Source organism: Rhinatrema bivittatum, chromosome 5 (genome assembly GCF_901001135.1).
Source record: "Rhinatrema bivittatum chromosome 5, aRhiBiv1.1, whole genome shotgun sequence".
NCBI lineage: Eukaryota > Metazoa > Chordata > Amphibia > Gymnophiona > Rhinatrematidae > Rhinatrema > Rhinatrema bivittatum.
The window spans coordinates 283,852,747-283,867,670 of record NC_042619.1 but is presented as its reverse complement, the minus strand read 5'-3'; the positions used below and the strand labels follow the sequence as shown (position 1 = coordinate 283,867,670).

Sequence of the window (14,924 nt, the reverse complement as noted above, 5' to 3'; positions counted from 1 at the left end):
AACTCTTGAAACCCACATTCTCCACTAACTGCAAGGGCTGGTCATCAAGGGCAATCATTTCTCCAATGCTCCTGGTTACAACTTTTGAGGCTGCCTTCCTCCTACCCCGGGATAGCATTACTGCACTCCACCCTATTTCCTCCATGGTGGGTTGTCACTTCTGCCACATGTCAGGGGGTTGCTGGTCTGCCACCTGACTGCTAGAAGGGGATGAGGGCATGGGCTGACTCTGCTGCTTTTCAATCACTTTACGCTGCTTGGAAGCAGTCCCCTGACTGGTACTGCCACCATCCCCAGATGGCAGTACTCTTGTTGGGTGTTGCGTCTTCATATGATGAGAAGGACCCACAAAACAGTATGGTAAATGGTCAAGAAAAGCCACAGATGTGAAAGAACAAAGCTAGATCGGAGTCTTGGAAAGAAGATTTATCAGTTGATTGTATATAGCCCGACTCTGGCCAAAGTTTTGCCTATTTCTTAGGCTGCATCAGGGGCTCTAGAGAAAAAAATTAATATTAAAATAAACAATAATAATAATTACAAAACAAAACCCTATAAAAATTAATTCAAACAATGATAAAATGAAAAAATATAATAATAAATTACAGTTAAAGGAATGAGCAGAGTGGCTGACAGGTTACATAGTATAATCAAGAACAAAGGAAAGAATTTATATATATAAAAAATATAAATAAAGATAAAAAGTTACCTTAATTCAAGCTAAATAAAGAGTACATCTCTGGGCACCATATATAGTTATGGGATATATACACTAAAAATACAAAATTAAAAAATACAATAAGGAATTAAATTGAGAAGTTAAAAAATATTATAAAAGTTAGAAATAAAAAGATGTTTGTTACTTTGTTTAATCACTTTTAGTGTTGATTAGTGGCTAGTCCTAAAAAAAATGGGCAACATTATTTTAAAATTCCATAATTTAATAAAAGTTGTACAATCATTACACATGGTTGATAGAAAGTAAAAGTAATATAAAAATAAGATTAAAAAAGGCAGACTTTTGTAAGGATGTGCTCCTAAGGATAAATGACAAAAAATTGTAAATGTTTTTGTATTAGTGAGCAGAGGTGTCATAGTCATTCTTTATTTATACTTCATGATAGCTATCTAGCTCCAAAATGATTGAGATGTGTATTAAAAAAAAATGTTTAGCTTCAATTTTAAGGCAGCTATGTATGTTCAACATACTGACATTTTAAAAGACATTTTTAATTTTAGTTTCTTTAAGACAGCTATATATATTGCAAATGACCTACGCATTAAAAAACATGTTGGCAGAATTTAGGCTCCGGTCTAGCTTTGTTCTTTCACATCTTCATATGATGTGTCATGCCAAAATTTGATAGATGTCCCATTTGCTTGCCTCTGCTAATAGCCCTGCCACAGTAATTATACTGAGCAAAATGCGGGTCATCCATCACTTTAAAGTGGCTCCAGATCGCAGATGTCTTTCGTGATCCTCCCTGCTCTATAGCCTTGGGGGTGGATGCTGGCACTGGAGCTGAAGTAGTGGGTGCATCCTGAGAAGCAATGCCAAGCGCCTCAGTCACCATCTGTGCCTGCGCTGACTGCTCTTCCTCCTCATCAGTTTCATCTCTCCCCTGCTGCACTGAAGTGGAGGCTAAGACAGGACTTGCTTGTAAGCACAAAAGAGGCAGACTGGGGATTTCACTGCACAGACTGTCTCAATAATAAAGTTCAGTCTGCTAAACTACCCACTGCCACAGTGCCTTGGCTAGTCCAGAGGGTGAATTAAACAAAATGGCACTGCTAGCAGCTTCTCTTCCTGGCACAGAGAGACCGTCTCAGGTCACTTAAATAAACTGCTTAAAAAACAAACAGGGCTATTTTGCACTGCAGCAAAATAAAGAAATATCTTTTTCTCTTAAGTATCTAGCCTAGCTAGCAAATGAATAGAGATTTCTGAACTCAGGCTAGCTCTGAGTGCAGCCACCTTCTGCAGAGACCACCTCCCCAGACCACTCCTGCAAAGAAAGTGCATGGCACACTGCGTGCTTAACTATATATAGTGCTGGGTCATCAGGAAAATCGTCACTGAGCACTGAATGACAGCGTGATTGGCTGCATTCAGTGCATTTCACAAAATGCTATTGCTGATACGTTGCATTCCAGTATCCGTGCCAACCTTTCTGACCCACTCTGACAGGGCTGTGAGGTCACTGATGACTCACAGGAAAGGGCTGTTTTTTTGGCTCTGGATACACCCAAATGGTGTCTTCCGATTCCAAATGGCGGCAAAGAAAAGTGCGAGCTGCCAAACGTATGAAACGGATGATACGTTATATTCATGGGAAGTCTCGATACGTTTCGCTTCCCCATGAATACAATGAATAGGGACATATACATTGCGGATTGCCAAAATGTCGAAAACGAATGCACACCCCTACTAAATGACTACTTCACAAAAGTGTCTGTAACTACTCCCTGCAACTAATGAATTTGTGTCATAAGATTATTGGTTAAAATTAGTAATCTACTGTAGCCAATATCCACACCAGATATTCCTACAGATCCAGCTGAAGAAAATAATAAAAAGCATAAGCATTGGTGAATTAAATGTTAAAACATTGATAAGGCATGCTAAGAGAGAATTTGAAAATAAGTTGACCGTAGAGTCAAAAATTCCTAATAAAATCTTTTAAAAATATATCTGAAGCAGGAAGATATCTCAATCATTACCATTTGTTGTGTTGGAGGAGGAAAATGTGGACCCCCTGCTCGAGGAGGAATTGGCGCTACCTGAGAGGGCGAACCCCCACAGGTCCCTACCATCGGGAGGTGAAGCTGAACTGATGCAAGGGCCAGCTGGAACTTCACCAATACCAACCCCGTTCCCCTCAGTTTGAGCCTTTGGGTGCGTGGGGCTGCCTGGTCTTAGGTGGGCCCTTGAGAAGATGAAGGAATCACCAAATTTCAGTCCAAGGTCAGAAGCCAGTAGGTCACTGAGAGCCAGTCCAGAATCAGAAGCCAGAGAGTCGCCGATCACCAATCTGAGATCAGAAGCCAGAGAGTCACTGATAGCAAGTCCAAGGTCAGAAGCCAGAAGAATCACCGAAGCGAGTCCGAGGTCAGAAGCCAAAGGAGTCACCAAAGCCAGTCTGAGGTCAGAAGCAAGAAGATCCGTCCAACATGCAGGAGGATGAGAACTGGAATAGGAAGAGGACGCGGAGGGCAGGAACAGGACTCGGAAGGCAGGAACAGTACTCACGATACCATGAAGGTGAAGAATACCTCACAGCAGTAAAGCAGACTCATTGCCAAGTCATGGAAGGGTTGGAAAGGCAGGCCTAAATAGTCCTGGTGCTGATGTCGTCGGGGAGGAGTCCCAGAAGTCCTTGCTGCTGACCCTTTAAATCTGGATAGGAGGCATGTCCGTGCACCTAAGGAGGGCCTAGCCCGAGCAGAGCAGTGGAAGGCATTGGTTTGCGGCCTTGTGCCATGAAGAAGAGGACAAAGGATGTCTCTCCTGCTGTGGAGCTCAGCTCAGCATTGGCAGCCGGTGCCATGAAGAAGGAGGAAGCCAGGGGTTTGCAGCGAGGATGCCTCCCTGCTGGCACACAGATACGAGCGGCAGTCTGGGAGCTGAGGGAGGAGGAGCCAGCCGTGGGTGGCTACGGCTGGAAACTCTAACACCATATATAATTGAGGGATTAAAGGAGTACTTAGGGAAGATAAAGCCATCGTGGAAAGGCTAAATGAATTGTTTTCTTTGGTGTTTACTAATGAGGATGTTATAGAGATACCCATGCTGGAGACAGTTTTCAAGGATGATGATTCATACAAACTGAACCAAATCACAGTGAAAATGTATTAGTCCATATTGACAAACTCAAGAGTAGCAAATTGCCAGGACCAGAAGGTATATACCCCAGGGGTCTGATAGAACTCAAAAATGAAATTTAAGATTTATTATTAGCAATTAGTAAACTAGCAATAAAATTGTCCATTCTACTTGAAGACTGGAGGGTGGCCAATATAACCCTATATTTAAAAAGATCTCCAGGGTTGATCCAGGAAACTATAGACTAGTAAGTCTGAATTCAGTGCTGGGAAAAATCATGAAAACTATTCTAAACAACAAAATCACAGGCGTGGTTTAATGGGACACATCCATTATGGATTTACCCAAGAGAAGTCTTGCCTCACAAATCTACTACAATTTTTTTTTTAAAGAGTTAATAAACATGTGGATAAAGGTGAGCCAGTAGATAAAGTGTATTTGGATTTTCAGAAGGCATTTGACAAATTCCCCCTTAAGAGCTTCTAAGAAAACTAAAATGTCATGGGATAGGAAACAATGTATTTTTGTGGATTGCAAATTGGTTAACAGACAAGAAACAGAGAGTAGGATTAAATGGTCTATTTTCACAGTGGAAAAAGGTAAACAGAAGAGTGCCTCAGAGATCTGTACTTCAACCGGTGGTTTTTAATATATTTATAAATGATCTGGAAAGCAGAGTTGCTTACCTGTAACAGGTGTTCTCCCAGGACAGCAGGATGTTAGTCCTCACATATGGGTGACGTCAGTGTATGGAGCCCTGTCACGGAAAACTTTTCTGTCAAAGTTTCTAGAAAGCTTTGACTGACACTGGCACACTGAGTGTATTGAGCATGCTCAGGATGCCATTCTCCCTGTGACCACAGGTGTCTCCCTTCAGTCTCGTGTGTAGCAAAAAGTGCGAGTGAAAAATAAAATAATAAAACATATGTAGACCCAATTCCACTGGGTGGTGGGCGGGTTTCGTGAGGACTAACATCCTGCTGTTCTGTGAGAACACCTGTTACAGGTAATTAACTCTGCTTTCTCACAGGACAAGCAGGATGGTGGTCCTCACACATGGGCGAGTACCAAGCTGAGGATGCCCGAGCAATGCACCAAATGCACCCAAAAGACATGCAACAGACACAACAACAGGGGTGGAATTTGGTAAGGAGGACATCCTGAAACCCTGAATGGGTTGGTGGTAGGATATTGGGTAGTTAAACTGAAAATAAGTTGTGTAGAACAGATTGGCTGAAGATGAAATCTTGTCTGCCAGCCTTATCTAAGCAACAATGGGCTGTGAAGGTATGGAGAGAACTCCAGGTAGCAGCCTTACAAATATCAGGAGGAGGCACTAGATGGCTGGTCTAGAATGTGCCTGTACTCAGATTTAGAGAGGAAGGCCTGGTGTATCACAGTAGAATTCGAGACATTCTGCTAGTCAGTAGGAAAGAGTCTGTTTGCCCACTGGAACTCGCAGCTTGTCTTTTGTCAAAGAAGGAAAGAGTTAGGTATAATTCACATGGAGTGTAGTGCGGTCTAGATAGAATGCAAGTGCACTCTTACTGTCCAAGAAGTGGAGAACCCTCTCGCCCTGGTGAGAGAGAGAGGTGCTGGGAAAAAATAGGCAGATTAAATTCTGAGTAAGCTGAGAGACTGCGTCTACCTTAAGAATATGAGAGTGAGTACGTAGGACCACTCGGTCATGGAGGAACCTAGGGTCGAGTGAGTATGCAGCAAGGTGCGTAACTCACTGACACTGTTGGCAGAAGTGATGACTACGAGGGAACGAAGTTCCTATGCTAGACTGTTAAGTTATAGGAATGTAAAGGCTCGAACGGGGATCATATGAGTCTTGTAAACACTAAATGTAGGCCCCATTCTGTAACCAGTGAACATAGAGGCGGCTTAATCAGTGGATAACCCATGGTATGCTGACTCAGAAGGGGTTGAACCGTTAATCGGGAATCCCCACTCCCAAATGGTATGCCGAATTGGAACCAAGGTGTACCCATGTGGAGGATGTATGGGGAGCAGAATCCAAGGGAGTAAGAGAAAAAGAGTGGTGTAGAAAAATGGGGTAATACCCTTTTGTAAGCGCCATGTGGCAAATCATGCCATTTCGAATGGTAAGATTTATGTGTGGAAGGCTGTTGTGATGCTACCAGTACCTGAGAACATCAGTGAGTCCGTGATATGAGACTGACTTGTGAGAAGGTGAATTGGTTACTGGAGTGATAGGTTCAGAAGTATGGGAAAGCATACTTGTCGCGGTCAGGACGTGGGTCTGAGAAACAGTAAACCCCCGTCCTGTTGTAGCCTAATGAGAGTTTTGGCTATGAGAGGCATCGAAAGAGACACATATAAGAGGCCTTTGTTGCAGAATGAGCAAAGGTGTCCATGGAAACGCATTCCGAGACATGTGTAGGGAGTAGAATCTGTCCACCGTATGGTTCAGTTGGGATGCAGAGGGCAAGGTCAGTTGACCTTAGCGCTAGAAGATTTTACTTGCTATACATGTAGTCAGAGACCCTTCGAGAGGATGGAACATCTATGGAGAAGGTCTGCTAGTGCATTCGGTAAGTCTGTTAGATAACTGGCCCAGGAATGCATGGAGTGTGCAAGGGCCCAAGGCTAGTGCTGTGCAGCTTCCTAGCAGAGCCGCTAAGAGGTTGTGCATGCTTGTGTTTTGGAATACCACATTGCCACTATGCTGTCTATCTGTATGCACAAAGGTTTGTTGTAGAGGCAGTATTTTAAGGCATAACTCATGGCTCAAAACTTCAGGAAGTTGATGTGAAACTCTGTATGGAGTGGAAAAGACTCATATTGGGTTGGGAAGATGTGGATTCGAACTCTTCAAACCTAAGTAAATGCAACCGTGACCAGGATCATTTTAGGATTTGGTTCCAGATTGGTAATATGGATCAGGGACGAAAGTGGTTGAACAGCTTAGAGCCACTGATTGAAAATTCCACAGAATCTTACTCGTAGCCAATCTGGGCATATGAGTGATGTGGATAGCGAAAAAAAACCCATGGCCCATCAGTGAAGGAACTGAGAGGCTGAGGTTATGTTGCATGGCGCAGAGATATGTAGGAATTTGTCAGTATGTCTGCGCGGTTGTTTGGCAGGAAGTTCGTTGCGACTGTAGAAAAGTTGTATAAATAAATAAATAAATACATTTATGGAGTTAACAGCAATCCCAGGTAGTAGATTTATAGTGAATCGTGGAGAATTTAGAGCTTCTTGCTTGGACTGACTGCTGTTAGGCAGTCGTCCATGCAAGGAAAAGCATGAATGATGATTTACTCTGTAGAGAAACAGCAGTCACTGCTAGTGAATTTGGTTAAATACACCAGTTGTCAAAGTTAGTGCAACTGGCAAAACTTGGGATTGGAATATTGTTGACTCACTATGAAGCACATAGAAAGACTAGAGGAGAGAGGCAACCCACTTACTGCAGTAAGGGAAGCATGGTGACGAGAGACACCATTTTACCTGTCTCTTCTGAAGAACGTTGGCATTTCTGAGATCCAGGATGGGCGGAGAGCTTCTGCTTTCTGTTGAAAGAAAGAATAGTGAGATTAAATACTCTTCCCCCACCCCCTGCGCTTTGTAGCATCCGGGTGACTGTACCCTTGTTTGAAAATTTTGTGTCTCTGTCCAATAAAAAATCCAGATCAGACATTTGGCTTCTAATTCTGTATTGTGCCTTAGGATGATACGGGGATTTGGTTAAGAACCCGAAGTATGGGGCATTTTGTTTAGTCAAGGGCATTGCATTTAGGTGCTATGGTAATATTGAGGCTATCGATGGCAGCATTGAAGGCGGCCTTGAGGGTATCATCTAAAGCATCAGTATAAGCGTCAATGGGATGGGCAGAACACAGATAACATTGATGGAAGCACCGATGGCTTAGGCATAGGTATCGATGGAATCAAAGTGGCATTGACAAATCGAAGAGACATCGATGGCATCAGTGAAATCGATACTGGCATCGATGGAATCGATGGCGGCATTGACAATCGACGAGGGCATTGAAAACATCGGTGTAATCGACACAGGTGGAATCGAAGATGGCATCAATGGAATGGACACAGGCATCGATAGAATGGACACAGGTGTCGACGGTATCGATGGCATCAACACAGGCATCGATGGCATTGATGGAATCGACATGGGCATCAATGGCATCAACATGCATCGACATGGGCATTGAGGGCATCAACATGGGCATCGATGGAATCAACATTGGCATCAATGGCATCGATGGCATCAACATGGGCATCGATGGCATTGATGGAATTGACCCAGGCATCAAAGGCATCAATGGAATCGACCCAGGCATCGATGGCATTGATGGCACCGATGTGGGCATCGATGGAATTCATGGGGAATCAGTGTCATGGATGTAAACATCGATGGCACTGACAGAAGCGATGTGGGCATCGATGGAACTGAAGGGGGCATCGATGGCATCGATGGGGGCTGGACGGCATGAATGGAGGCACCAACGGTATCGATGGGGGCATCAACCACAACGAAGGTACCGATGGAATTGATGGAGACATGGATTCGACAGCGGCCCTGGCCGCAACAGTAACTGTGGACGTTCCTATCCCACTAGCCCTAATAACCAGGTGGAGGATCACAGGAGGACACTCGCAGGCTTTGTGGGGCTGAGGATAAAAACATAGGGAGAAGGAAGGCCGCAATTCAGTTGGTAGGCCGGGTAAATCATTAGTGAGGTGACAGGAACCGACCAAAAAACAGGGCATAGTACTGAGCATTGAATAAATGTACATGAAGGGAGACCCGTGTAGGGAAAATTATTTGTGAAGTAAAACTTCAAGTGTTTCCATGAGAAAAATTTGTGAGAATTTCTCAGAGAGCTCCTGACCGCGATGCTAACTGCAGCGTGGAAAAAAGTAGACTGAAGGGAGACACCTGTGGTCACAGGGATAATGGCATGCTGAGCATGCTCAGTGCACTCAGTGTGCCAGTGTCGGTCAAAGCTTTCTAGAAACTTTGACAAAAAAGTTTTCGTGACAGGGCTCTGTACACTGTCGTCACCCATATGTGAGGACTACCATCCTGCTTGTCCTGTGAGAAAGGGGAATGACGAGTGAGGTGATCAAATTTTCAGAAGACACAAAATTATTAAGCATAGTTAAATCACAAGCGGATTGTGATATATTGTAAGAGGACCTTGTGAGACCGGAAAATTAGGCATCAAATGGGTGATGAAATTTAATGTGGACAAGTGCAAGGTGATGTATATAGGGAAAACAACATATGCTCTAGTTAGACAATATTAGATTTCATATTTAGAAGTTAAAACTCAGGAAAAAGATTTGGGCATCATAGTGAACATTAAAATCATTGGCTAAGTGTATTGCGGTGGTCAAAAATAGCTAACAGAATGTTAGGAATTATAAGGAAAGGAATGGTGAATAAAATGGAGTATGTAATAATGCCTCTGTATCTGTTGCATCCATCGGTCGCAGACGGCTGTGATCATTCTGCCTTACCTCTTTTTCTCCCCTTTCTCTCTCTCTGGGCAAGATGGCTGTCTCCGGTGCCAAGTGCTGTGTGCCTTGGCGTTCTCCGACGAGCATGGGCGTCCCCATCTGCCATGCTCACTCCCGTGGCCTCCTAGGGCACGAGCGCGCACATCTCAGACGCACAAATATATATCATGGTGGGAACCTCGGGGGCGGACCCACCGCATGACGTCAGTACCTCCGGGTATATCAATCTTCTACTTCCGCTACACTAATGAGTTAGCAAAGTCTTCGCTTCGCTACTCTGCCTGCTCTAAGCTGCTAGCTTAGATGCCTACTTCGCTAAGGGCCTTGCTCCTGTAGAAGCTCTAGACACCCGCTCCTCGGGGGTCTAGAGCTTCCAACATCCTTTCGGGGTCCTCACTAACTAAACAACTGCTCCTCGGGGGTCTTTTCTCTTATTCTTTCATTACAGGATATTGGACCATTGGGTACTCGCTCCTCGAGGGTCTAATCCTTCATATCCTGCACCACGGACCTTCGGTCTCATCTATCATCAGGGAGACGCCTGCAGTCCGTGAGTACCTCTATGAACCGGCGCTCCAACTCCACCCACCAGCCACGGCATTGCCCGCACTACAGGCTCCTGCCTATCATGAACATCCGGGTGAGACTACACTTCTGAGTCTGTTGAGCATATTGGCACCTCATGGATCAGTGCCTTTTCTTCCTGCATACCATCTATTACAGCAATACAATAAAGATTTTACTATTCTGTCTCTGCCGCCTGTGTCAGCCAATCACACTGGTTCCCCACGGGGATCCTCCCCATGGGTGTGGTCATCTCCAGCGCAACCAAGGGTCCACAATGCCTCAAACACAACAGTATCGCTCCATGGTGAGACAGTACCTTGAGTACTATGGTGAGACTGCACCTTGAGTTCTGTGTGCAATTCTGGTCTCTGCATCTCAAAAAAGATAGTTTTACTTGAAAAGGTACAGAGAAGAGTGACCAAAATTATAAAGGACTCCCACATGAGGAAAGATTAAAGAGGTTAGGGTTGTTTAGCTTGGAGAAGAGATGACTGAGGGTGGATAAGATAGAGGTCTATAAAATTATGAGAGGACTAGAATGGGTAAATATGAATCAGTTATTCTTTCAGTTATACAAGGACTAGTGGGTACTCCATGAAGTTAGCAAGTAGCACATTTATTACAAATTGGAGAAAATTGTTTTTCACTCAACACACAATTAAGCTCTGGGATTCATTGCCAGAAGATGTGGTTAAGGCAGTTAGCATAGCTGGGTTTTAAAAAAGGTTGGTACAAGTTCCTGGAGGTGAAGTCCATAAACTGTCATTAATCAAGTTGACTTAGGGAATAGCCACTGCTTATTACTGGCATTAGTTGCAAGGGATCTATTTAATGTTTGGGTAATTGCCACTGTTGGAAACAAGATGTTAGGCTTGATGGACCATTGGCAACTTCTTTTGTTCTTTAGATCTTCTGTTCTATTAACCCTTGTCCAGGAGGTAGAAGGGGGTGACAGTACCAACAGTACCTGGGGGCAGCAAAGTCCAAATCTGTCATTGCATGTGATTGTGAAGGTATGATTGAAAGGAAGTAATTGAAAGAAGTGAGGGATGGGGCATGGAAGGGAAATGACAGTGCGCAAGAGCCATAATACATTAGTTTTGGGAAAGTACATTTTTTTTGTCTTTGTATTTTGTTTAGTGTTTGTTTGGTGTAGTTCTCCAGTTTTGCATTGCATTCAGAATCGCTTATTGGAGTTTCCAATCTAGTTTATATCTCCATATTTGAATTTTGTGGTCTTTTATTCTGTATTTGGTAAAGGTCAGTTATGTGTGTTTTTCCAAAGTGAGGTATTTTATTAGCATATATGTATTTGTAACAGTCTTATTTGTTGTGTTTTCTCAGAGGATATGCATTAGTACTTTTTCATAGATAGGGTTATTGTTGTTTGAGTTCTTGGAGTTAGTGCTGCTATGGTATAGTAGGATTGCTACACATTTGCTGAGTGCTGTTTTTTGGGGGGAGGGGGAGGTTTTGTATTTTACAATGTGCCTGGTAGTAGAGGGAATTTCTGTTGCTGTTACTGAGATGACACCAGAATCATAATATCCTTTTTGCTGAGTTGTATGGTGATTTGTCCTAGCTCTGCTCTGCACCCATTGGTGGGCATTGAGAAGTTCCTATGGAAGCAAAGTATATGTTTGCATTTAGCCCTGTGATGGTCATGTGATTATTGTGTCACTCATGTCTAGTGACACTAATGACACACATCTGTCAGGTGTGTCTCTTCAGAGTAAAGGTTGAGAACTACTGCCCTAGATAACTCTATAAATTTAACTGATCATGAATTTATCATAATTACAAGAGCTAATTCCCACAGAAATCTATAACTTTTTAGCAGTCATATAACTAAATATGAGAAATCAGTTTCCTCATTATTCTTTGCTTGAAACATGAGATAAATAAAGCAATACATGCTATAAGAAACTAAGGTCTAAATTATATGATAAAGATAATTGTGTAATTTATATTTATACTGTGAAACAGATAGGATTTTATTGAATGAGACATCTATTAAAATCTATGCTGTTCTGCATTATTTACTTGATTTGAAACACCTTAGAAGGAATATAAGACAGTACATAAGCATTCATCAAAAGAAATTCACAACAAAAAAACATAAAATAAGGTTCTACTATTTAAGTAAAAATTCACAAAAATAAACTTCGTGAAACAATTAAACCCACCTCCACCTTACCTTACATTGATAGCAGCATGTTCCAGTAACACATTCTGTACCTTTCCTAAGCTTACAGTTAAATTCGCAGCATGGATCATTCTGGCATTCCTACAAATATACAATGCATTGAAATAAACATCCTAATATTTTGTTGTAATGGTAATAAATATAAAATAAGCAATAAGACATAAACACACCATAATCCACTATATATGTTTGTGTTCACAGTGCCACAAAATATTTTTTAAATATTTTTTTGTATATATTTATATATATCACGAATTAGGCAATTTCGATGAAATTGCCTAATTCATAGTGGTTCAGGGGACCTGAACCACAAAACGGATTTTCCCTGAAGTTCAGGGAAAATTCATTTTTTGGGTTAGTGCGGGGGGGGGGGGGCACACTTATTTAAAAAAAAAAAAACCCCACCCCAACCCTTTACATTTACTGTATTACAACCCCCCCCCTCCCCACTATCCCGATCCCTCCCCAAGACATACTAAAAGCCCTGGTGGTCCAGCGGGGTCCTGCAAGCAATCTCTCCCTCTGTGCCGTCGGGCTGTCGGTCCTGCTACGAATCAAAATGGTGCCGATGGCCCTTTGCCCTTACAATGTCACAGGGGCTACCGGTGCCATTGGTCAGGAGTACCCCCCAAGACTTGCCAAAAGTCCCTGGTGGTCCAGCGGGGATCCGGGAGCGATCTCCTGCACTCGGGCCGTTGCCTGCCAGTATTCAAAATGGCACCGATAGCCTTTGCCCTTACTATGTCACAGGGGCTACCAGTGCCATTGGTCGGCCCCTGTCACATGGTAGGAGCACAAGATGGCGCAGGCATGTTCTTATGTCCACCAACCAATGTGCCCAGTGAACGTGTATTTTCAATTACAGGGAATATCATGAGCCCTCACCGATCAAGGCTGGCACCAGAGTTGATAGAAATGCTAGTGTTTTTGAAAATAAATATGCTTTTGCTTTGGTTTCCAAATTTTTCCTGTGAATGGCAAGAAGAATAAAATCAATTTAAAGCCTTGCAGCAGCTCCAATTGCCTCATATGCTCCAGATAATATCAGTACATGTTCCTGACCTCAGCCGCTGTGACTGTCACTATCCAGCCCTTACGTCACTACAAGGGCCTGACCTCAAATGCTGTGCCTGCCCATCCAGCCCTTATGTCACTACAAGGGCCTGACCTCAAACACTGTGCCTGCCTGTCCAGCCCTTACATCACTACAAGGGCCTGACCTCAAACGATGTGCCTGTCTGTCCAGCCCTTACGTCACTACAAGGGCCTGACCTCAAACTCTGTGCCTGTCTGTCCAGCCCTTACGTCACTACAAGGGCCTGACCTCAAATGCTGTGCCTGTCTGTCCAGCCCTTACGTCACTACAAGGGCCTGACCTCAAACGCTGTGCCTGTCTGTCCAGCCCTTACGTCACTACAAGGGCCTGACCTCAAATGCTTTGCCTGCCTGTCCACTGTCCAGCCATTATGTCACAAGGGCCTGACCTCAAATGCTGTGCCTGTCTGTCCACTGTCTCTAATAAGCAGTTAATAGCTTCTGGGTATTCACTAGACGCCAACAGAACCACCACACTTTCGGGGCCAACCCATTTCAGGGAGCCCTTTCCCGCGCAAAGGAAAGGGAACTCTCCCCGGGTGTAGCCAGCCTATCTCTTAGTACCCGCCGACCCATGTTGAACCAGAAACACAGTTGACATGGAAACCTCCTCCACGTTGCCACACTTTGAAGGCTCAGGCTCCACTATAGGGGCCAACCCATTTCAGGGAGCCATTTCCTGCGCAAAGGAAAGGGAACTCTCCCTGAGTGTAGCCTATCTCTTAACACCCACTGACCCATGTTGAACCACTGTTCACCTCACTGTCTTGACCCTATCAACTTTCTGCCACTCTGCCTTGCTACCATATACCACTCTACTCCTTGTGGTGCTCTTGCCACTATCATGTTTCCTCAGTGTGTTGGTGCTAGTCCTTCTGCTGCTTTGTCCCTTTATCGGCGCCTTGTGTTTTTTTCTGACACTCTTTCTGCTTGGTTTGTTCCCCCTTCATTGTGCTGTAGGATATTGATACCACTTGTCTTGCCACTTTGCCTGTCGTGCTGCCTTCGAGGGTTCATGCAACTGTTATCGGTGCTCTCTTTTGAAGCTGTGGTGTGTTTTTTATACTCTCGCTGATTTGTACCTCTGTTAAAGCACTCTTGCCACCCCTGGTACCTCTTTGCCCCTTTACAGTGTCTTAAGCTATTCATGCCACTTTGGTGCCACTTTGCCACAGTCTAAGATCCTTGGAGCTCTTTTCTCATTTTGATGATTGTTTTCCAGAAGTTTCATCAGAATTGATAAGAAAACCCCAATTCTGCTGCCAAAAATAGGCTGCAAATACTTCCCCCATTGACTTTAATAGGAAACAAAAAATGAATGAAACTAATAAACGGATTGGTTTTTCCTCCTATGAAACTAATGAAATGAATTTGGGTCCCAGCAAAACAAAAAATGAAATGAAACAATTTTTTTCCTTCTGCACATCCCTACTCAATGAGCAGTATTACCATGGAGTGATACAGAGATATTTAGACATTCTGTATTTTATTCACTATTCCATTCATAATAATTCCATACATTCTGTTGTTTTTTTGACTGTGGTAGCACACTGAACTGAAAATTTTAATATATTTTCCAGTATAAAGCCTAGATCTTCTTCATGGCTGATAATTCCTAAATTAGAACCTAACATTGGGTATCTATTGCATGGGTTATTGTTCCCTATATGCATCACCTAACAGTTGTCCACATTAAAGGCCACATTTTAAAACAGC

At 43.4% G+C, this 14,924-nt stretch overlaps 1 protein-coding gene across 1 annotated transcript in view; it reads right to left on the bottom strand.

Moving 5' to 3' along the window:
* The window catches only part of LOC115092773 (disintegrin and metalloproteinase domain-containing protein 9-like), an 868,617-nt gene that overhangs the window by 747,902 nt on the left and 105,791 nt on the right, over positions 1–14,924 (bottom strand). Inside the window, exon 3 of the mRNA XM_029604075.1 lies at positions 12,105–12,194. Coding sequence (XP_029459935.1) covers positions 12,105–12,194 — 90 coding nt within the window. The remainder of the gene's footprint in view (positions 1–12,104; positions 12,195–14,924) is intronic.